General features: G+C 34.3%; 1 protein-coding gene and 1 pseudogene across 1 annotated transcript in view; one reads left to right on the top strand and one right to left on the bottom strand.

Moving 5' to 3' along the window:
* Positions 1-20,578, top strand: part of SAMTOR (S-adenosylmethionine sensor upstream of mTORC1) — an 85,944-nt gene extending 65,366 nt beyond the window's left edge. Inside the window, exons 4-5 of the mRNA XM_067746774.1 lie at positions 1,571-1,685; positions 17,355-20,578. Coding sequence (XP_067602875.1) covers positions 1,571-1,685; positions 17,355-17,984 — 745 coding nt within the window. The 3' untranslated portion in view covers positions 17,985-20,578. The remainder of the gene's footprint in view (positions 1-1,570; positions 1,686-17,354) is intronic.
* LOC137229207 (protein-L-histidine N-pros-methyltransferase pseudogene) lies at positions 15,353-16,613 on the bottom strand (annotated as a pseudogene).
* Positions 20,579-21,526: the final 948 nt, after the last annotated feature.

Raw genomic sequence — 21,526 nt, 5'->3', positions numbered from 1 at the left:
ATAATAATCTACTTCCTGATTTGGCTGCAGTACAGAAAATTACCTTTTGAGCCCTAGGATCAGCTCTTGTTGCTGAGGGAGTTTCTAGCTATTCCTTTTATTTCCTTATACCCTCATAACCCCTTCTTTGGATGAGTTCTTAAATAAAATTTGGTTGACAAAAATCTTTTAATTGGTTCATATTGTTTTTATGGTACTATAAAATGCCATGTACTGTATTAAACAGGTCCTGTATATAGTTTATTTATAATCAAATGGTGATTATGGTCATTTCTATAAAATGTTAGGACATCAGGCTCTTGGTAAAAAATGTAACCCCTATTTATTGTGTTGCTTTTCTGAAAAAAAAAATCAACTTTAGATTATATTATTTTATTTTGACTTACAGTGCCTTTTCCAGGAGCTTAACTACAGTCTGTAGTTTAACACCTCTCTAATGGACACTATGGCAATATACTAGCTGAGGTAAAAGGAACAGAAGCTGGGCAGATTTTCTCTGCCCTATAGGCTTTAAAGAACCAAGATTCTGTTTTTACCCAGTTATTTCACTATATTTCTTTCCTTTATGTTTCCAGTGTCTACTCATAATTTTTTTCAGCAAAATTGTCTTAATATCAATAAAATGGCATATGTCTTAAGTTGGTTTTTATTATTGCTTTACTTGTCTGAACACTAGGACTATAGGCTTCAGACCAACAAAAATCCACTGTTTTCCTTCATCCTTATTTGCCGCTATGTAGATCCGTATTATCAATAGTTGCATTTGACTAACTTTAATGGTCATGTCCGGTTTTGTTTACCTTCTTTTTTCCTACTACTTTTGGACGCAAGGAACACTCCAGAACAAAATAAAATTTTTCATAACTTAAGAAATACTATCCTTTCATTGCTTTGCTCTTTGGTCCTTTTAAATCATTGAGACAAATTAAAGTCCAAAGACATCATTATATTGACTACTGAGAATTAATTTGTGAATGGATTCTTTCATCTACAAAGACAGTTTTCAAAGTGTGGTCTGGGGATCTGAGACCCTTCTAGGGTCTCTGTGGGGAGGAAATTATTTTCATCATAATACTAAAATATCGTTTGCCTTTTCTACTCTCATCCTCTTTTGAGTGTAGGGTTGAGTTTTCTAGAAACTTCATGGCATGTGATGTTGCAACAGCTTGAATGCAAAGCAGACGTGCGAATCCATCTGTCTTCTATTAAGCCCAACATTAGAGAGACTTGAAAAAATGTAAAACAGTAACTCATTTTTACTATCTTTCTAATCTAGACTTTCATTAGAAAGTATAATTTACATTAGCATATACTATAGTGTTATTGTTTTATAAATGAATTGATGTTTTTAAACCATTGAGTTTTAATTTCAAATATGGTATTATTGATAGAACCTGCATAAACAAAAGAGCTCTTTTAGGCCCTCAGTAATTTTTAAACATGTAAAGGGATCATGAGACCAAAAAGAGAGCCAATAATCTATACTATTTTTTTTATTCTCAAATGTTTGAATTTTTCTTATATTTTATTTCATCTTATAAAAAGCATAATGAAAATAATCTATTTTTAGGTTGCTACAAACCTCAGGAAAGATCAGATTACTTGATGTTGGCAGCTGCTTTAACCCATTTCTGAAGTTTGAAGAATTTCTAACTGTTGGCATAGACATCGTACCTGCTGTAGAGGTATGCATAGTTCTGTTTGTTTTGAGATGAATATTTTACATGTATATATACAAAGGAAAGCACTGTCTTTACACTCTTGAAATAGCAAATATATTTCTGTGTACAAGTTGATAAGAGACTATTTCTATTCAAAACTAAAAGTATATTTTGTGAAAATTTGAGCATTTAGTTAACTAATATTAATTTGACCAATACCATATTTGTCTTCATTTTGTTTTGTTCCCTGTTTATCATCTGTCATTTCAATCAAGAAACTTCAGTAAGTTGCAAAGATTCCTTATTTTATTTTTTAATGCATCTCTTTCTGAAACGTACTCTGATGTAGAGCTATTATGGAATAGTGGAAAGAGCAAGGGCTTTGGAGACAGCCAAAACTTTATTAAATCCCAGCTATTTGTACTTAGTAGATTAAACAACTTTACAAAGAATGTTTCCTCTGCTTTTCAAATTAGATTTTTTTCCCCTCAATGACATAAGTTTATAACATTTGCCATTATACTTTTGATATGGCACCAGACACAAAAATTTTTTTACAAATTTTTATTGCTATAAAGAGATTGTGGTAGAGTATAAACTCAGGCTCAGAGATTTTTTTCCTCCACTGCTATATTCCCAGTACCTAGAAGAGTGCCTGGCATACTAAGTACTCATTAAATACTTCTTGAATAAAAGAATGAAATCTTATTTTCAACCTTGATTTGACTCTCTGAGCCTCAGTTTTCTCGTCTGTGCAGTGGGGTTTGTAATGGACTATACCTTATAAGATTGTTGTTGTGTTTACTTGAGAAAAAGTATTTAAAGCACCTAACAAAGCACCTGTTATATTGTGAGTGCTAAAGAAATGTTTGCTGTTATTATTGAAAAGTTCCTGCATGAAGAGTCAACTTTCATATGAATTTATTCTTTGATTCTTATGAGCTTGACTGTCTATATTGAATCTATGTGACTAACACTGACGAATAAGAAAATGCTAAAAGCGTTACTATTATCTCCTAAAGGTAGACAGATACTTGCTGTACGGTAAAACAGCTGTTCTTAGCTTACCACTGCAGAGAATTCCTGGGCCATTAGAAGCTATAGTTTTAAAGTGCAGGTGGATTTGTACATGGATTCTCTCCCCTTCCTTCCTCAAGACACACATTAGAGATGTCCTTCAAGGACTGGTAAGACATGATGACCATTTGATCTAAACCTAAGGCTCAAATATTAAAATATTAAGCTTATTTATATATAGGGCTATAAATTTTCAACTGTAAAGCCATTAGATAGGCAAAAGAACTACTATACATGAGTTCAGTAGTAGAATCAGACTTTGATAGTTCCAGAACCCTATAACTAATTTTAAAACAAAGGGAAGAAACTTATACTTCCAGTCGAGATGGGGTGACAGGGACCAGACTGATGCTCTTTCCCCCTGCCTGCAGCAACTAAAAAGTGGACAAAATATTCAAAATAGTATACAAGAACTGGACATCAGGTAATGAAGGACAGTGATCCCCAAGAGATGGAAAACAAATGAGATGAGCCATATGGTTGCACATACAGCCTTCAGAGAGTTTCCAACGTGTGGCACAAACAGGGGATTCCCAAGCAGAGTCCAGCTGGTAGTGAGTTGTAGAGGCAGAGGTGAGAGTCCTGAGAGACCAAGACAGCTAAGGCTCATGGACAAAGTACCAAAGATATGAGAGCTACACAGAGAGAAAACTCCAGGGGTCTGCAAAGAATCCTCCGTGAGTACTCAGCTGAGTACTTATCAGTACACGTCTGTGAGAAAACTACATGAGACTGGAGGAAGTACCACCTCAAAGATCTAGAGGTTATAGTGCCCAGCACACTCACACAGGCTGGAAGTAGCACCCGTTCCCACCAGCCACACTGGAAACCTCAAGAATCACAGTAGCCTGGGTAGAGTACACAGAAAAGCCTTGCATCAGTAGTGGAGAATAATTAGCCTTAGACTGAAGGCTGCTGTAGTCCCACCTAGCAAATCCTGAAACAAAAACCAAAAAGATCAAATTGTCTCCAGATAATTTAACTACATCCTAGAGCAAAGTTAGAATATTTATAGCAATACCAAGTCATCCAGGACGCAGCAAAGTAAAGTTCACCATGCCTAGCATCCAATAAAAAAGTAATCAGCCAAGTAAAGAAGCAAGAAAATAGGACCCACAATGAGGAGGTCAGTCATCCAGCAGAGACCAACTGTGAACTGACACAGATGTTAAAATTTGGAAACAAGGACATTAAGATAGGGACATTATGACTGTATTCTGTATGAACAAAAAGTAAAGTAGAGACATGGAAGATAATTTTAAAAACCCAAATCTAACTTCTGGAGACGGATACTATGATCTATGATATGAAACATGTACTAAATGGGATTAACGGTACATTAGATATTGAAGAAGAAAAGTTAAACTGAGGACATGGCAATAGAAACTACCCAAAATTAAACTGAGATATTTTTTTAATGGAAAAGCATCAGCAAGCAGTGAGTTAATTTCAAATGGCCAAATATAAGCATAATTGGAGTCCCCCCAAGAAAGGAATGAAAGAAATAATGGTCAGAATTTTTCTGAACTTGATAAAAGCTAACTAATAGTAGAGCTGACCCTTAGCACCCAGGGGAATTGTTCCAGGACAGCCCACCACCACCACAGATATCAAAGTCTGTGGATGCTCAGGTCCTTAGAGTTGGCTCTTCATATCCCTGTGTTCCATGTCCACAGATACAGAGGACTAACTGTATATTTCTTGGAAAAATCCATGTATAATTGGACCTGTGCAGTTCAAACTCGTGTTGTTCAAGAGTCAGTTGTAATGTAGAGTTTATAATCTATATAAAAATAAAATGTATGATAACAATAGCACAAGAGGGGAGAAAGGGAAATATACTATATGTATAGTAATAGGTTTTTATAATATATATAAAGTGGTAAAATACTATTTGAAGGTAGACTATGATAGGTTAAAGATGTAGACTATAAATTCTAAAGCAACCAGTAAAATAAAGAGTTACAGCTAATAAGCCAGCAAAGGAGATAAAATAGAATTACAAAGAAATTTCTTTAATCCAAAAGATGTCAGAAAAGGGAAGGAAACAATGAACAGATGGGAAACATAGAAAATAAATAGCAAGATCATACATTTAAACTTAAGTTTACCAATAATCACATTAAATAGATATGGCCTAAATACCCCCAATTAAAAGGTGGAAATTGTCAGATTGGATTAAAAAAAGCAAGACTCAAATATATGTTGCCTATAAGAAATGCACTTCAATTATAAACACACAAAATAGGATGTGTAAAAGAAAGACACTGTGGCACTATTACAGTCAGACAAAGTAGATGTCAGAGCAATATTACCAGCAGTAAAGATGGCCATTTCATAATGATAAAAAGTTCAATTCATCAAGAGTACAAAACAATCCTCAATATATATGCATCTAATAACAGAGCTTCAAAATACGTAAACCAAAAATTGATAAGGTAGCAATTACAAATAGACATTTATAAAATTATAGTTGAAGATTTCATTACCCCTCTCTCAATAATTGATGGAACAATTAGAACATTGGTCAAAGAAGAACTCACAAGGAAAGTTAGACCATATTTTCTTTTCTTCTTTCTTTTTTTTTTTTGCAGTACGCGGGCCTCTCACTGTTGTGGCCTCTCCCGTTGCAGAGCACAGGCTCTGGACGTGCAGGCTCAACAGCCATGGCTCACGGGCCTAGGCGCTCCGTGGCGTGTGGGATCTTCCCGGACTGGGGCACGAACCCGTGTCCCCTGCATTGGCAGGTGGACTCTCAACCACTGCGCCACCAGGGAAGCCCTAGACCATATTTTCAAATGAAGATAAATAAAAACATATGATATCAAAAACATAAGATATGCATAGGATGCCACTAAAAACACTAAAATAGTACTTAGAGGAAATTTTACAATAGTAAACACCTTTATTAGAAAAATAAGAAAGGTCTCAAAGTAATGACATCAACTTTCCAACTAGGAAAAAAACCAAACCCACATTAAATCTAAAATACAAGAAAGAAAATAATAAAGATTACAGCAGAAATCAATGAAATAGAAAACCTTTAGAAAATAGTAGGGAAAAACTGATGAAAGCAAACACTACCTCTTTGAGAAGATCAATAAAATTTATAAATCACTAGCCATACTGATTAGGAAATAAAGAGAAAGGTGTGACATCATGTATATTTTACCAATATTAAAAGAAAGGAAAATATTACAAAAAATTTTATGCCAATAAATTCCACAACTTAAGTGAAATGGTCAAACTCCTTGGAAGACACATACTGCCAAAGCTCACTCATGAAGAAATACATAACCTCAGTAGCCCTAAATGTATTAAAGAAATTTGAATTGGCAGTTAAAAACTTTCCCACAAAGAAAATTCCAGGCTCAAATGGCTTCACTTCCCAACTTATTCTATGAGGCCATTACCCCAATACCAAAACCAGAGACATTACAGAACAAAAACAACAACTTATAGACCGTATCCATCATAAACATAGAAAAGTTGTCTACAAGATTCTAGCATATTGAACCGAACAGTATTTCAAAAGGGATAATACATCATGGCTAAGTTTGATTTATTCTAGGAGTATAAGATTGGTTTAATGTTAAAAAAAATAATCTATAACACCTATACAAAAATCTACTGAAAATGGATTAAAGACCTAAATATAAGACCAGATACTATAAAACACCTAGAGGAAAACACAGGCAGAACACTCTGACATAAATCGCAACAATATTTGTTTTTTGATCCATCTCCTAGAGTAATGGAAATAAAAACAAAAATAAACAAATGGGACCTAATTAAACTTAAAAGCTTCTGCACAGCAAAGGAGACCATCAACAAAACAAAAAGACACAACCTACAGACTGGGAGAAAATATTTGCAAACAATGCTACCAATAGGGATTAATCTCCAAAATATACAAACAGCTCATACAGCTTATCATCAAAAAAACAACTCAGTCAAAAAATGGGCAAGAGACCTAAATAGACGTTTCTTCAAAGAAGACATATGAATGGCCAACAGGCACATGAAAAGATGATCAGTATCACTAAGTATTAGAGAAATGCAAATCAAAACTACAGTGAGGCATCACGTCACAACAGTCAGAATGACCATCATTAAAAAGTCTACAAATAATAAATATTGGAGAGGGTGCGGAGAAAAAGGAACCCACTTACACTGTTGATGGGAATGTAAATTGGTGCAGCCACTATGGAGAACAGTATAGAGGTTCCTTAAAAAACTAAAAATAGAGTTACCATATGATCCTGCAATCCCACTCCTGGGCATATATCTGGAGAAAACTCCAATTTGAAAAGATACATGCACCCCAGTGTTCATAGCAGCACTATTTACAATAGCCAAGACATGGAAGCAACCTAACTGTCCATCAACAGATGAATGGATAAAGAAGATGTGGTATATATACACAATGGAATATTACTCAGCCATAACAAAGAATGAAGTAATGCCATTTGTGGCAAAATGGTTAGACCTAGAGATTATCATATTAAATGAAGTCAGACAGAGAAAGATAAATAGCATAGGGTATCACTTATATGTAGAATCTTTAAAAATAATGATACAAGTGAACTTATTTACACAACAGAAACAGACTCACAGAATACAAATGTATGGTTACCAAACGGGATAGTGGGGGACGGGTTTGGTGGCGAGATAAGTTAGGAGTTTGGGATTAACATATACACATTACTATATAGAAAATAAACAACGAAGACCTACTGTATAGCACAAGGAACTCTACTCAGTATCTTGCAATAATCTATAATGGAAAAGAATCTGAAGAATATATATATAAATGAATCACTTTGCTGTACACCTGAAACTAATACAACATTGTAAATTAACTATACTTCAGTTTAAAAATGGTTAAAAATAAAATTACATATACCATAAAAAAACCCCACTTATTCTTTTCATCACAGTAATACACTAAAAAAGAAACCTACAGCTAACATCATACTTAATAGTGAAAGAAAAATGTTTTTCCAATAAAAACTGAAAAAAGAACAAGATAAGGTTACTCTCACCATCTCTATTCAGCATTCTCTAAAGGTTTTTACCAGTGCAGGAAAGCAAGAAAAAGCAATGATAGGCATCCAAATTGGAAAATAAGATGTAAAACTGTCTTTGTTCACAGATGACATTGATCATCTATTACTTTATTCTGTGGAATCTACAGAGAAGCTACTAGAACCAGTAAGTGAGTTTAACAAGGTTGCAAGATATAAGATTAACATATAAAAATCAATTCATATGTACTAGCTACAATCAACTAGAAATTAAAAATAGTACCATTTATAATAGCATCAGAAATATGAAGTATTTAATATATGAACATATATTTATATGAAATATAAAGCTGACAAATATATGGCAAACCTGTATATTGAAAACTATAAATTATTAAGAGAAAGTAAAGAAGACCTAAATGAGTAGAGATATATACTGTGTTTATTGGTGGAAAAACTCAAAATCTTTAACACATCAATTTTCCCAAAATTGATCTATAGATTCAGTGCAATCCTGATAAAAATTCTAGCAGGTTTTTCTGTAGAAATTGAAAAATGTATTCTAAAATCTGTGTGGAAATCCAAAGGTCCTAGAATAACAACTTTTTAAAAGGATAGTGTTGGAGAGTTTCAAAATTTATTTTAAAGTTATAGTAATGAAAACAGTGTGGTATTAGTGTCAAGATTATCAATGAAATATAACAGAGAGTCCACAAATAGGGCTAAACCCCTTGTAGGGGTCCCAGAGGGAGAAGAGAGAAGAGGATCAAAAATGTATTTGAGAAAATTATGGCTGGAAACTTCCCAGACCTGAAAGAGAAAAAACTCATATCCAGGTACAGGAAGCACAGAGGGTCCCAAAAAGATGAACCCAAACAGACCCATATCAAGACATATCATAATAGAAATGGCAAATTTAAAGAGAGAATTTAAAGACAGCAAGAGAAAAACAAAGAGTCATATACAAGGGAATTCCTGTAAGGCCATCAGCTGATTTCTCTGCAGAAATTTTGCAGGCCAGAAGGGAGTGGCATGATATATTCAAAATGCTGAAAGGGAAAACCTACAAACTAGGATACCCAGCAAAACGATTATTTAGAATAGAAAGCAATAAGAACCTGCTGTATTAAAAAATTTTAAAAAGAAAAGAAAAAGAATAGAAAGCGAGATAAAGAACTTCCCAGAGAAGCAAAAAATAGTTTATCAGTACTAAGCCTACCCTAAAAGAAATGTTAAAGGCTCTTCTCTAAGTGGAAAGAAGTAAGGATCTACAGGAAAGGGAAGATCCCACTAGGAAAGGCAAATATATAGTAAAGACAGAGAATCAATTGTGAAAGCAACTGTAACTGCAATAAACAGTTAAGGGAGAATCATGCAGATGTAAAATACGACGTCAAAACACAAATGGGAGGGGAATTAAAAATGTAGATCTTTTAGAATGTGTTTGAACTTAAATGACTGTAAGTTCAAAATAAGTATTTATATTATAGGTCAATACATATGAACACTGTGGTAACCATAAATAAAAAAACTTAAAATAGATAGACAAAAATTAAAAAGAAAGGAACACAAGCTTACTACTAAAGAAAGTTCATCAAACCACAAGGGAAGAAACAAAAGAAGAAAAGAACAAAGCTACAAAAACAGCCAGAAAACAAGTAATAAAATGGCAATAAGTACATACCTATCAATAATCAGTTTAATGCCAATACACTAAATGTTCCTATCAAAAGACATAGAGTGGTTGATTGGCCTAAAAAACAAGACCCATCTATATGCTACCTATAAGAGACTCACTTCAGAGCTAAAGATACACACAGAATGAAAGTGAGGGGATGGAAAAGATATTTCATACAATGACAAGAAAATGGGGGTAGCAATACTCATATTAGACAAAATAGAATTTAACAGAGTGTATAACAAAAGACAAAGAAAGGCATTATATAATGATAAAGGGATCACTATAAGAAGTTTTACACTCATTAACATATATACATCCAACACAAGGGCACCTAAATATATAAAGCAAATAACTAACAGACATAAAGGGAGAAATTGACAAGAATATAATAATAGTAGGGGAATTTAACACCTTACTGACATCAATGGACAGATCACCCAGATAGGAAAAAAATAAGGTAACAGTGGTCTTAAATGACAGAATGGACCAGTTGGACTTAACAGATATCTACAGGACATTCCATCACGAAACAGCAAAATACACATTCTTTTCAAGTGCGTGTGTAATGTTCTCTAGGATCGATCACATGCTAGGCCACAAAACGAGTCTCAACAAATTTAAGAGAATAGAAATTCTATCAAGCATTTTTTCCAGCCACAACAGTATGACACTAGAAATCAGTTACAGGAAGAAAAATGGGAAAAGAACAAATGGGGAGACTAAAACAACATGCTGCTAAAAAAAACAATGGTTCAATTAAGAAATCTAAGAGGAAATCAGAAAATACCTCAAGACAAATGGAAACGGAAACACAACTTCCCAAAATCTGTTGGATGCAAAAGCAATTCTAAGAGGGAAGTTTATCACAATACTGGCCTTCCTCAAGAAAAAAAATCTCAAACAACCTAATCGTGGACCACCTAAAGGAATTAGAAAAGGAAGAACAAAGCCCAAAGTCAGCAGGAGGAAGGAAATCATAAAGATCAGAGAGGAAATAAATGAAATAGAGACCACCAAAAATAATGGAAAAGATCAATGAAACCAAGAGCTGGTTTTTGAGAAGACAAACAAAATTGATAAACTTTTAGCTAGGGTCACCCAAGAAAAAAAGAGAACCCAAATTAACAAAATAAGAAATGAAAGAGGAGAAATAACAACTGATACCACAGAGATACCAAAAAATAATAATAATAATACTATGAACAGTTATATGCCAACAAATTGGACAATCTAGAAGAAATGGATAAATTTCTAGAAACATACAACCTGCCAAGACTGAATCAAGAATAAACACAATTTGAACAGACTGATCACTGGTAGTTTAACTGAATTTGTGATTTAAAAGAACGCCCAGCAAACAAAAGTCCAGGACTGGATAGCTTCACAGAGGAATTCTGCCAAACATACAAAGAAGAGCTAATATCTTTCCTCTTCAAACTAGTCCATAATATTGAAAAGGACAGAACACTCCGAAATTCATTCTACAAGCCACCATTAGCTTGATACCAAAAACAGCAAAGATACTACAGAAAAGAAAATTGCAGGCCAATATCTTTGATGAAAATAGATGCAAAAATCCTCAACAAAATATTAACTAACCAAATCCAACAACAATACATTAAAAAGATCATACACTATCATCAAGTGGGATATAGTCCAGGGATGCAAAGATGTTTCAATATTTGCAAATTAATGTGATACACCACATTAACAAAAGGATAAAAGTCACATGATCATCTCAATAGACACAAAAAGCATCTAACAAAATTTAACATCCATTCGTGATAAAAACTGTCATCATAGTTGGTATAGAGGGAACATTTCTCAACATAATAAAGACCATTTATGACAAACCCACAGCTAACTTCATACTCAACTGTGAATAGCTAAAAGCCTTTCCTCTAAATTCAGTAACTAGACAAGGACGCCCGCTGTCACACTTCTATTTATCATAGTAGTGGAAGTCCTAGCCACAGCAGTCAGGCAAGAAAAGGAAATAAAATGCATCCAAGTTGAAAGGGAAGAAGTAAAACTGTCATTACTTGCAGATGACATGATAGTTTATATAGAAAACTCTGAAGTCTCCACCAAAAAACTATTAGAACTAATAAATGAATTTAGTAAAGTTGCAGGATATAAGGTTAATATACAGAAATCTTATGCTTTTCCATACACTAGTAATGAACTATTGGAAAGTGAAAGTAAAAAAAAAAAAGTCCCATTTAAAAATCACATCAAAAGGAATAAAATACCTAGGAATATACTCAACCAAGGAGGTGAAAGACCTATACTTTGAAAACTATAAAAAATTGATGAAGGAAATTGAAGATGACACATAAACTTGGAAGTATATCCTGTGCTCTTGTATTGGAAGAATTAAGGTTGTTAAAAGGGCCATACTACCCAAAGCAAACTACAGATTTAATGCAATCCATATCAAAATACCCATGACCTTTTTCACAGAACTAAAACAATTAATCCTAAAATTCATATAGTATCACAAAAGACCCCAAGTTGCCAAAGCAGTCTTGAAAAAAGAAACAAAAACAAAACTGGAGATATCATGCTCCCTGGCTTTAGACTATACTACAAAGCTACAGTATTCAAAACAGCATGGTACTGGCACAAAAACAGACACATAGATCAATGGAACAAAATAGAGAGCCCAGAAATAAACCCACACACCTATGGTCAATTAATCTATGACAAAGGAGACAAGAATATAAAATGGGCAAAAGACAGTCTCTTCAGCAAGTGGTGCTGGTAAGATTGGACAGCTGAATGTAAGCCAATGAAGTTAGAACATGCCCTCACACCATGCACAAAAATAAACTCAAAATGGCTTAAAGACTTAAACATAAGACATGATACCATAAAACTCCTGGAAGAGAACATAGGCAGAACACTCTGACATAAATTGTAACAATATTTTTTCAGATCTGTCTCCTAGGGCAAAAGAAATAAAAGCAGTAATAAACAAATGTGACCTAATTAAACTTAAAATCTTTTGCACAGCTAAGGAAACCATTGACAATACAAAAAGACAACCCACAGAATGGGAGGAGATATTTGCAAATGATATGACTGACAAGGGGTTAATATCAAAATATATAAACAACTCATACAATTCAATATCAACAGAACAAACAACCCAGTCGAAAAATGGGCTGAACACATGAATAGACATTTTTCCAAAGAAGACATACAGATGGCTAATAGGAACATGAAAAGATGCTCAACACTGCTAATTTAGAGAAATGCAAATCAAAACAACAATGAGATATCACCTTATACCTCAGAATGGCTGTCCTCAAAGTCTGCAAATAACAAATGTTGGAGAGGATGTGGAGAAAAGGGAACCCTTGTACACTGTTGGTGGGAATGTAAATTGGTGCAGCTACTAAGGAAAATAATATAGAGGTTCTTCAATAGACTAAAAATAGATAACCATAATGATCCAGCAGTTTTACTCCTGGGTATATATTAGAAGAAAATGAAAACAGTAATTCAAAAAGATAAATGCACCCTTGTTTTCATAGCAGCGTTATTTACAATAGCTGAGATAAGAAAGCAACCTAAGTGTCATCAACGGATGGATAAAGAAAATACATACACATATATATACATACACACAGGTATATACACATACATACACACACAATGGAACCTTACTCTGCCATAAAAAAGAAAGAAATTTCTGCCATTTGCAAAAACATGGTTGGAACTAGAGAATATTATGCTTAGTAAAATAAGTCAGACAAAGATAAATACTATATGATATCACTTATATGTGGAATCTAAAAGATAAAACAAATGAATGTATAGTAAAACAGAAACAGACTCACAGATATAGAAAACAAACTAGTGTTACCAGTGGGGAAGAGGGAAGGGAAGAAGGGCAAGATAGGAGTATGTGATTAATAGATACAAACTACTGTGTATAAAATGGATAAGCAACAAGGATATATTGTACAGCAGTCTGGAATATAGCCATTTCATAATAACTTTTAATGGAGTATAATCTCTAAAAATACTGAATCACTGGGCTGTATACCTGAAACTAATATTATAAATTAACCATATTTCAATAAAAAAAGAAGACATTGTTAAAAGAATGAAAAGACAAGCCATAATCTGAGAGAAATATTTTCAAGTTATATATCAGATTAAGGACTTGAATGAAGAATAAAGAACTCTCAAAATTCAATAAGAAAATAGGTTTTTAACATTTAAAACAACCCAATCATTTTTCACTATGCAAAAAAATTGAACAAACACTTCACCAAAGAAGATACTTAGGTAAACATTACTACTCATTAGGAAAATCCAAATTAAAACTTCAATATACTACTACACACCTGTGACTATGATTAAAATTTAAAAGCCTGGCCATTCCAAGTGTTGATGAGGATTTGGAGGAACTGGAACTGCAATAAACTCCTGGTAGAAATGTAAAACTCAGTATAAGTGCTTTTGAAAATAGTTTTGAAGTTTCTTTAAAAGTTAAACATGCACGAACTGTATGATCCAGCCACCCCTTTCCTCAGTATTTGCCCAAGACAAATGAAACATGTTCATTCAAAGACAAACAGGAATGCTCATAGCAGCTCTAGTTGTAATAGCCAAAAACTGGAAACAACCAAGTTATCTATGAAAGGTATATGGATAAACGAAGTGTGGTATATCTTAATATAGTAGCCTACCTCAGCAATTAAAAAGGAATAAACTATCAATACAAGCAAAAAAATGGATTAATCTGAAAATAATTGTGCTGTATGAAAATAGTACATTATTCTGTATTATTCCACTTACATAAAATTCTAGAAAATACCCATTGATCTATAGAGATAGAAGTCACATCAAAGATTGCCTAGTGGCAGGGGAAGAACAGGGAGGGTACAAGGAAGGGATTATATAAGGGGCACAAGAAAACTTTGGCAGGTGTTGGATCTATTCATTAATTTGATTGTAATAGTGGTTTCATGAGTGTATAAATGTTAAAACTTACCAAAGTGTGTACTTTAAATGTTTGTGTGTCAGTTATACTTCAGGTTGTACATCAGTTATACTTCAATAAAGCTATCCCCCTGCCCCAAAAGGAGCAAAAGGAAGAAGAAAATCTTTTTCCGCGTAGTTCCACGTAGTAGAACTTTGTGTCGCATTTCCTAATAGATAGTCCAGATGCTTATGTGACCAGCTTGTCTACACACTAACAGAATTGAGGGACTAAGGTATTAGCTCATATCTTTGATAATTAATTAACTATTGTTGTATATAAGGGTAACTAATTTTTATCTAATTTTAAAACTGCTTTCTTATTCTGGATTATTTCCACAGAGTTTGCTTTTTTTTTCCATCTCCAAAAAAGTTTATTAGCATGATTAAAAACATTTTTTGAATAATGATAGAATTTCTAAACATAAAAGAGTATCAGTGGCTATATCCTATAACCAGTATTTGCAACTGGATGGACAACTTTATTGCCAGTCTTCATTTTATTAAAGACAATCCATATTTATTGGTTCCGTGTGAAGTCATGACTGTTGCTTTGCCTGAGAATGAGTCCCTACTGCAATTAAGTATAAAAAAAATATCTTCCAGGTGAACCGGTTTGCAGGGCAGAAATAGAGACACAGATGTAGAGAACAAACATGTGGACACCAAGGGGGGAAAGTGGCCGGGGGCGGGGAGTGCTGTGATGAATTGGGAGATTGGGATTGACATATATACACTAATATGTATAAAATGGATAACTAATAAGAACCTGCTGTATAAAAAATAAATAAAATTCAAAAAAATACATATATCTCCCATAATCGGAGTGTGACCTGCATTACTGAGTAAAGAGTTAATAAAAATCCTCAAAGAATTGGGGTTTTGTTTTTCAAAAACATTTTTTACACACTACAAAGAAATAATTAGTATTTTGGCTTTTAAAATTCCTGCATGATATTTAGAATGGCAGCCCCCAAATGTCCTCCCTTCACAAAATTGAGAACACAGACCCTCTTCCGGAGCATACATTCTTGGGGTGGACTCTGAAGACTTCAACCTCCACATGTTTATACTGGTTTGAGAACAAAGACAGCGTCATCCAGAACGTAGTAGTCTTTATACATATCACCTTCACACAGGTATGGCAGTCTGGTGAAAGCTTCGATAACAAAACCAGCTTTTCTGAAAACTTCAGGCAGACTATTCACTTGTTCTTCCCAGTTCTATCCCTTGATTTTCAAAATTTCTGATGGTTTATCCCACTTGCCATCTATGTTTTCCACATAGGGATGAAAAGGTAAGACCAGACCAAGGATGACCCTGCCTCTAGTTGGCTCCAAGACGCTTCTGATATCTTTTAACAAAGTCAGGGGCTGATCACAGCGGTCCAGCAAATTCAAGCAGCTGATGATATCATACTGGAACCCTGTATTCTGCCATTCATTTTTACCAAGCACTCTGTATTTCTTCTTCTGAAGCTGCCATATTATAGTTTCAAACAGCTCAGTGGCATAAATTTCTTCAAAATGAGGGCTCATGATTTTTGTGACTTCTCCATCTCCAGCAACTAAATCAAGAAATCTGTGGGTTTTCCAGTGTGGATTAATTTTAAGCAGTCTCTGAAACTGATCTGGTGAAAACACAAACATTGAGCCTCTTCCTAGCAACCCATTGATAGATGTTCTAGACATAAACTGGCTAAAAACAGATGACACAAAAGAGTGATATAATTGGATAAATAGCCAGCCCGATTTCTCAGTGTTGTTGTTTAGGTCTGTGTTCCTTGATCAAGGTAACTCTGAACAAAGACAGCCTGGAGTGATTCGCATAGTTTCTCTCTGTTGCACACAAACCACTGGTGGTTCTTCCTGCTGCCTTCGGCTGCCGCCAGCCCACCCTGGTCCGCTCGTCATGTTCACGTACAGGGAGCGGGTGAGCGGGCTCCGCAGGGTCCACATCCTCCGCGCCAGCCACACGGACGCCGGGCTCAGACAGCCAGCCCGCGAGCAGTCTCATCGGGGGCCGCGGCCACTCGCTCCGGTCACCGCCGGTGCCGGGGCAGGGAGGAGGACGCGCTGCCGCCTCCAGCCGCCGCCGCCGCTGCCGCCGCCGCCGCCGCCGCCCAGGATCGAGCCATCGCGCCAAACTCGCCCATCCAGACCCTTCAGGGCAGAGGCGGAGGGTCTCCATAGAGTTTTAATATTCAGCAAATGATACAGTGCTGTTTATTTCTTTACTTGCAGTGTATCTCATGGTCATTTGACTCAGTTAATTAATTTAATACATAGTTTGTTTCAAGCCGGAGATTAGCTTTTTAATAGAATCAATATATTATTAAAATTACTTTTGAGATGGTTAAAGTTAATGGTTGAAAAGAGGTTTTTCATGACCTTAACAGTTCTGGTATTTTGCTTTTACACATTTATAACTGCTTTCATTATCCTCTTTGACTTCTTTGATTCATCTTTATTTCATGGTATTTCTTGTTTAAAGTTATTTTTATGTAAACCTGTTTTTTGGTAACTATAAATGTTTAAGTGAATATAAATATGACTAAGTTTAGAAATAAATCATCCCTGTAGGCTCTTACCCAAATAAAATTTCAAATAAACCCTTATTATTTTTAAAAAATATATACTTAAACATTATTTCTAATTTTTAATTAATTGTTACTCAGAAATATTTTTTTTAAATAATGACTAGAAATTCTTTGGGCTTAATTACTCTGAGATTTTTCTGAGTAAAAGTTTTGGTTGAATAAGTCTGTGCAAGTGGAATATTTATAAGGGAAAGGTACATAATTAAAGCTTGAATTATATAGAAATGCTATGAAATAGCTTGGTTTAAAATTTATGTAATTAGGTGGAGGTGATCTTAAAATTCTTAACATGCCTTGTTTTTCCCTTTCTGCAGAGTGTGTATAAATGTGACTTCCTGAATTTGCAGCTTCAGCAACCACTCCAGCTTGCACAGGATGCTATAGATGCCTTTTTGAAGCAGCTAAAAAACCCTATTGATTCTCTTCCTGGAGAACTTTTCCATGTGGTTGTTTTCTCTCTCCTTCTTTCCTATTTTCCATCACCTTACCAGCGATGGATTTGCTGCAAGAAAGCCCATGAACTGTTAGTGTTAAATGGTTTATTGCTTATCATCACACCTGATTCCTCCCATCAGAACCGTCACGCTATGATGATGAAAAGCTGGAAGATTGCTATAGAGTCCCTGGGCTTTAAACGTTTCAAGTATTCAAAATTTTCACATATGCATCTGATGGCATTTAGAAAAACCTCCCTAAAAACCACAAGTGACTTGGTTAGTAGGAACTACCCAGGGATGTTATATATTCCTCAAGATTTCAACAGTATAGAAGATGAGGAATATTCTAACCCTTCCTGCTACGTTCGATCAGATATAGAAGATGAACAGCTAGCATATGGTTTCACAGAGCTCCCTGAGGCTCCATACGACTCAGATTCTGGAGAAAGTCAATCCAGCTCTATTCCTTTCTATGAGCTAGAAGATCCCATATTACTTTTAAGTTAATATAAAAGCAAAAGGCCCTTTCAGTCCAGACTCCTAAACTTAATTGCTTACACTAATCAGAAATACTAACATGAACTCAGTACTTAAAACCTGCTTTGCATAGAAGAAATGCAAAGGTTTACAGAGTTTGCTATTTTTTTCTACTTCTGGATTTTAAAATTTATTCTTATATAGAAAGCTTAAAGTTTCATGCAGAGTGACTCCTGTCATAGCAGAAACCACTGTTATTTTAGCATTTAGCACTAAGATATTATAGAAAGGTACCTTTTTCTCTTTAGTGCTATTGTGAAAAATGAAGCATAATTTGCTATGTATTTTTCTTATTTTCATCTTTTCAGTGTTGACTTTAAACCATTGCAATGAGAAACTAAGATATGTAGAAAGCTGTAGATTGCACTTTGATGACTCACAAGTTAAATGTGACAGAGATAGATTGGTTTAGTAGTTTTGTGATGCACTTATTCTTTTTTCTAACTAAATTGTTACCTGTTATAGAAAGCCATTTTGGCTCAGTTTTGTCTGATGATTGAACATTCCCCAAACTTTTTGGAATTGATAATTCTTATTCTTTCTTGCTTGCTCATTTGGCAGCATCAGACATTGGGGAGATATTTCCCCCAAAGTGTGTATTCTAATTTGATTAGCATAGTACAGTAAACACCATTGCCAAAATAGAGTTTTCATATCTTTCTTGTTGATTTGGGCCTTGGTGTAAAGTATATTTAACGGTGAGAATTCACTTTTACTTTTTTACATTTAGGTTTCATTTACAAAATTTTCTATTTAAGCAAGGAACAATATAATACTCAATACTGACCCGAAACACATATGTGAAAGGGTTTGCACTTGTAAGAGAGCTTATGTTCTACCTAGACCAACCTTAATAGGGTCCTCACCTTTCCATTAGGAGGTGCTGCACTACAAGTCTGGAATTATATAGAAAAATTTTAAATTAACCCTCTGCTGGTAATCTCATAAAATGGTTTTGACGTTTCGGTATTCTAATTTCTATCTAAATCCTAGCAGAAATTTTTCTTTGAATATATAAACCATTAGTTGGCTGTGGGAATTTTCCCTTTCCACATTGATAAATGCCTTTCTGTGTTTCTGAATCAGAAGCAAATGATTAAGGAGAAATATATGTCCAACAAGACAAGATTAGTTTAAATGGCTAAGAACATTTAGTCCACATTGTCTTGTCAGCCAGCAGTTGTCATGTAAACTATCATTTTTAAGAGTGCCACTGTGTGGATTTTTTTTCAAGTGGTTATTACATTAAAATTACCTCATACTGAGGTTTTTGCACTGAAATATCACAGTTTCAGATTTCATGGTTAATGTTGTGTGTGTGCGTTTTTAAAGGAAATTTGCATTTTCAATAGTTGATCCTAAATTCATAAACTGAACTTCTTTACTCTGATAAAAGTGTTTTTGTGCTTATTGTGAATTGCTGTAGTTAACTCTGAATGTCAAACTTTACTTAGAAATAAAAAATTTACCCTTTAAGATATAAATGGTTGAGTGTGTATACCCAATATTTGAAATTAAATTTCACATTCTAAATTAATGAAAGTAACAAGACTGTAATTAACCTAAAAGTCAGTTGAGTAAATGCAATAAATATTGGTTGCTCAAATATGCCAGAAGTAACTTGAAGTTTTTCGTTTACTTTCAATAGCATAAGATTACTTAATAATAAGGAATAATTAGACTTTCTTTCCAATTAAGAACTACAGGTCAAGTCTTGTAACTCGCCCAAAAGAAGAAAAAAAACACTGTGTTCAGGGTAACATAGAAAAATGTGTGTTGTTAGTACCTCCTTTACCATACGGTCCGTTTTCTGTGATTTGGCTAAATGCTATCTTAAAGGCAAAGAAAAGCAACATACCAAACAAAAGCGCTTTGAAAGTAAATGAAAACAGTGCTTTTGAGAGGCTGGTGTAAGTATTGATATATGACCTTGGAGTTAGCCCATGTGTTACAGCTAAAATGTTGGTGCTATAAATTCTTCTGATTGTTTACAGATGTTGATTCTGCTTATGCTCCAAAGTGTGCATGATGTATTTTAAGTAGTACTTTAAAGAAAAATCTCTTTATAAAAACCTATACTCTCACTTAGTATAAATTTGTTTGGATTTATAAATCTCGTTTGTTACTACTGTAAATTCATCTTCAAAATTAGGTTGGCGCAGGATTTAAACTAATACGTATTCCACCAAAGCCAATTCAACATATAAATGTTAAAATATAAGCAGTCATGTGGCTTGGTGCCAGATTATATATGTAATGACACAAGAAGTTATTAGAGCCTTTAATACTGTATGGGTACTCTTGAGAATGATTTTGTTTGGATATGAAGAAGTTAAGGGGCCTCCTGTCACATTCACAACAGTATTCTCCAAAATAATTTGATGTTTCAAAAACAAATGATCATTTGCTTGGTTTCTTCAGGATTATGAATAGATCAAGTGGTTTATATGGTAGTTGCCAAGTGGTGGGAGGTGGCTTAACTGAAAATGTATGTTTGTGTTTGTTGTATTTTTTCACATTTTGTGAACAAAGCACATTTATTAAAAATTTTAAATTTTCTAATATTCCTTGTCTGTTATTTACGAACTGAAAGTTTTGTGGTCTTGACCTAATCTCACTAAGTGATTTCAGAATTGGGAAGCAATTTAAAACTTAAATGACTTAGAATTTTCTATCTGGTTTCATCTAGTCCAGTCCCTTAATTTCATAAATTCATTCACTGAGATCCAGAGAGCTCAAGTGATTTATCCATTATCATGCTATTTACCGACGAACAAGGACAACAAACAACAAATTCTAGTTCATTATATGTCAACTATGTCATACCCTGCTTTTCTTGAAAGTTAATTACATCCAAGATAATTTACCTAAGTATATCAGTTATTTTAGGGCAGCAGATGGCTTTCTCATAATGTGAAAGGGTTCTTTATTCATTAAACAGATATTTGAATTCTACCAAGTGCAATATGCTGGGGAAACAGCAGGGCTTGGTGTGTTCACAGTCCCCTGCTTTCATTGGAACTTACGATCTAATGAAGACAACAAGCATTCTACATGGAGTTAACATCTGTATCTAGGAATGATTGCCTACTGATCCTATACCTTTGCTCCTGCTTAACTTCCTTAATTTGTTTCCTAAATAGAACAGGAGACAAAAAAATTTTAAAACACAACAAAAACTGTTTAGCAAATCACAAACACATTGTAGATAAGAGGGATATATTGTTCATCCCTCCAGAAAAGTGCAAACTGAAAATTCTGATTGTTAAAAGCAAGGAAAAAATGGAATTGAGCTTTTGCTCCATTTTCCCACACTTTCTGAGCACAGTGCTGCAATGGTATTCGTCTTCAAGAGTCCACATACTAGGTAAGTAGAATGTAGACTTAAGATCTGGCTCCTTCTTCGTGTTGGAAATTGTTAGACAGCAAAGGTGAAAAACAAATACCTCTAAATTACTAGTCCCAAAAAACATAATACAAACGTTTATTACAAAGAATGTTTGTATTATTTT

Source organism: Pseudorca crassidens, chromosome 8 (genome assembly GCF_039906515.1).
Source record: "Pseudorca crassidens isolate mPseCra1 chromosome 8, mPseCra1.hap1, whole genome shotgun sequence".
Classification (NCBI taxonomy): Eukaryota; Metazoa; Chordata; class Mammalia; order Artiodactyla; family Delphinidae; genus Pseudorca; species Pseudorca crassidens.
Note: the sequence above shows the minus strand (reverse complement) of the source record. Positions and strands in the feature narration are given on the sequence as shown.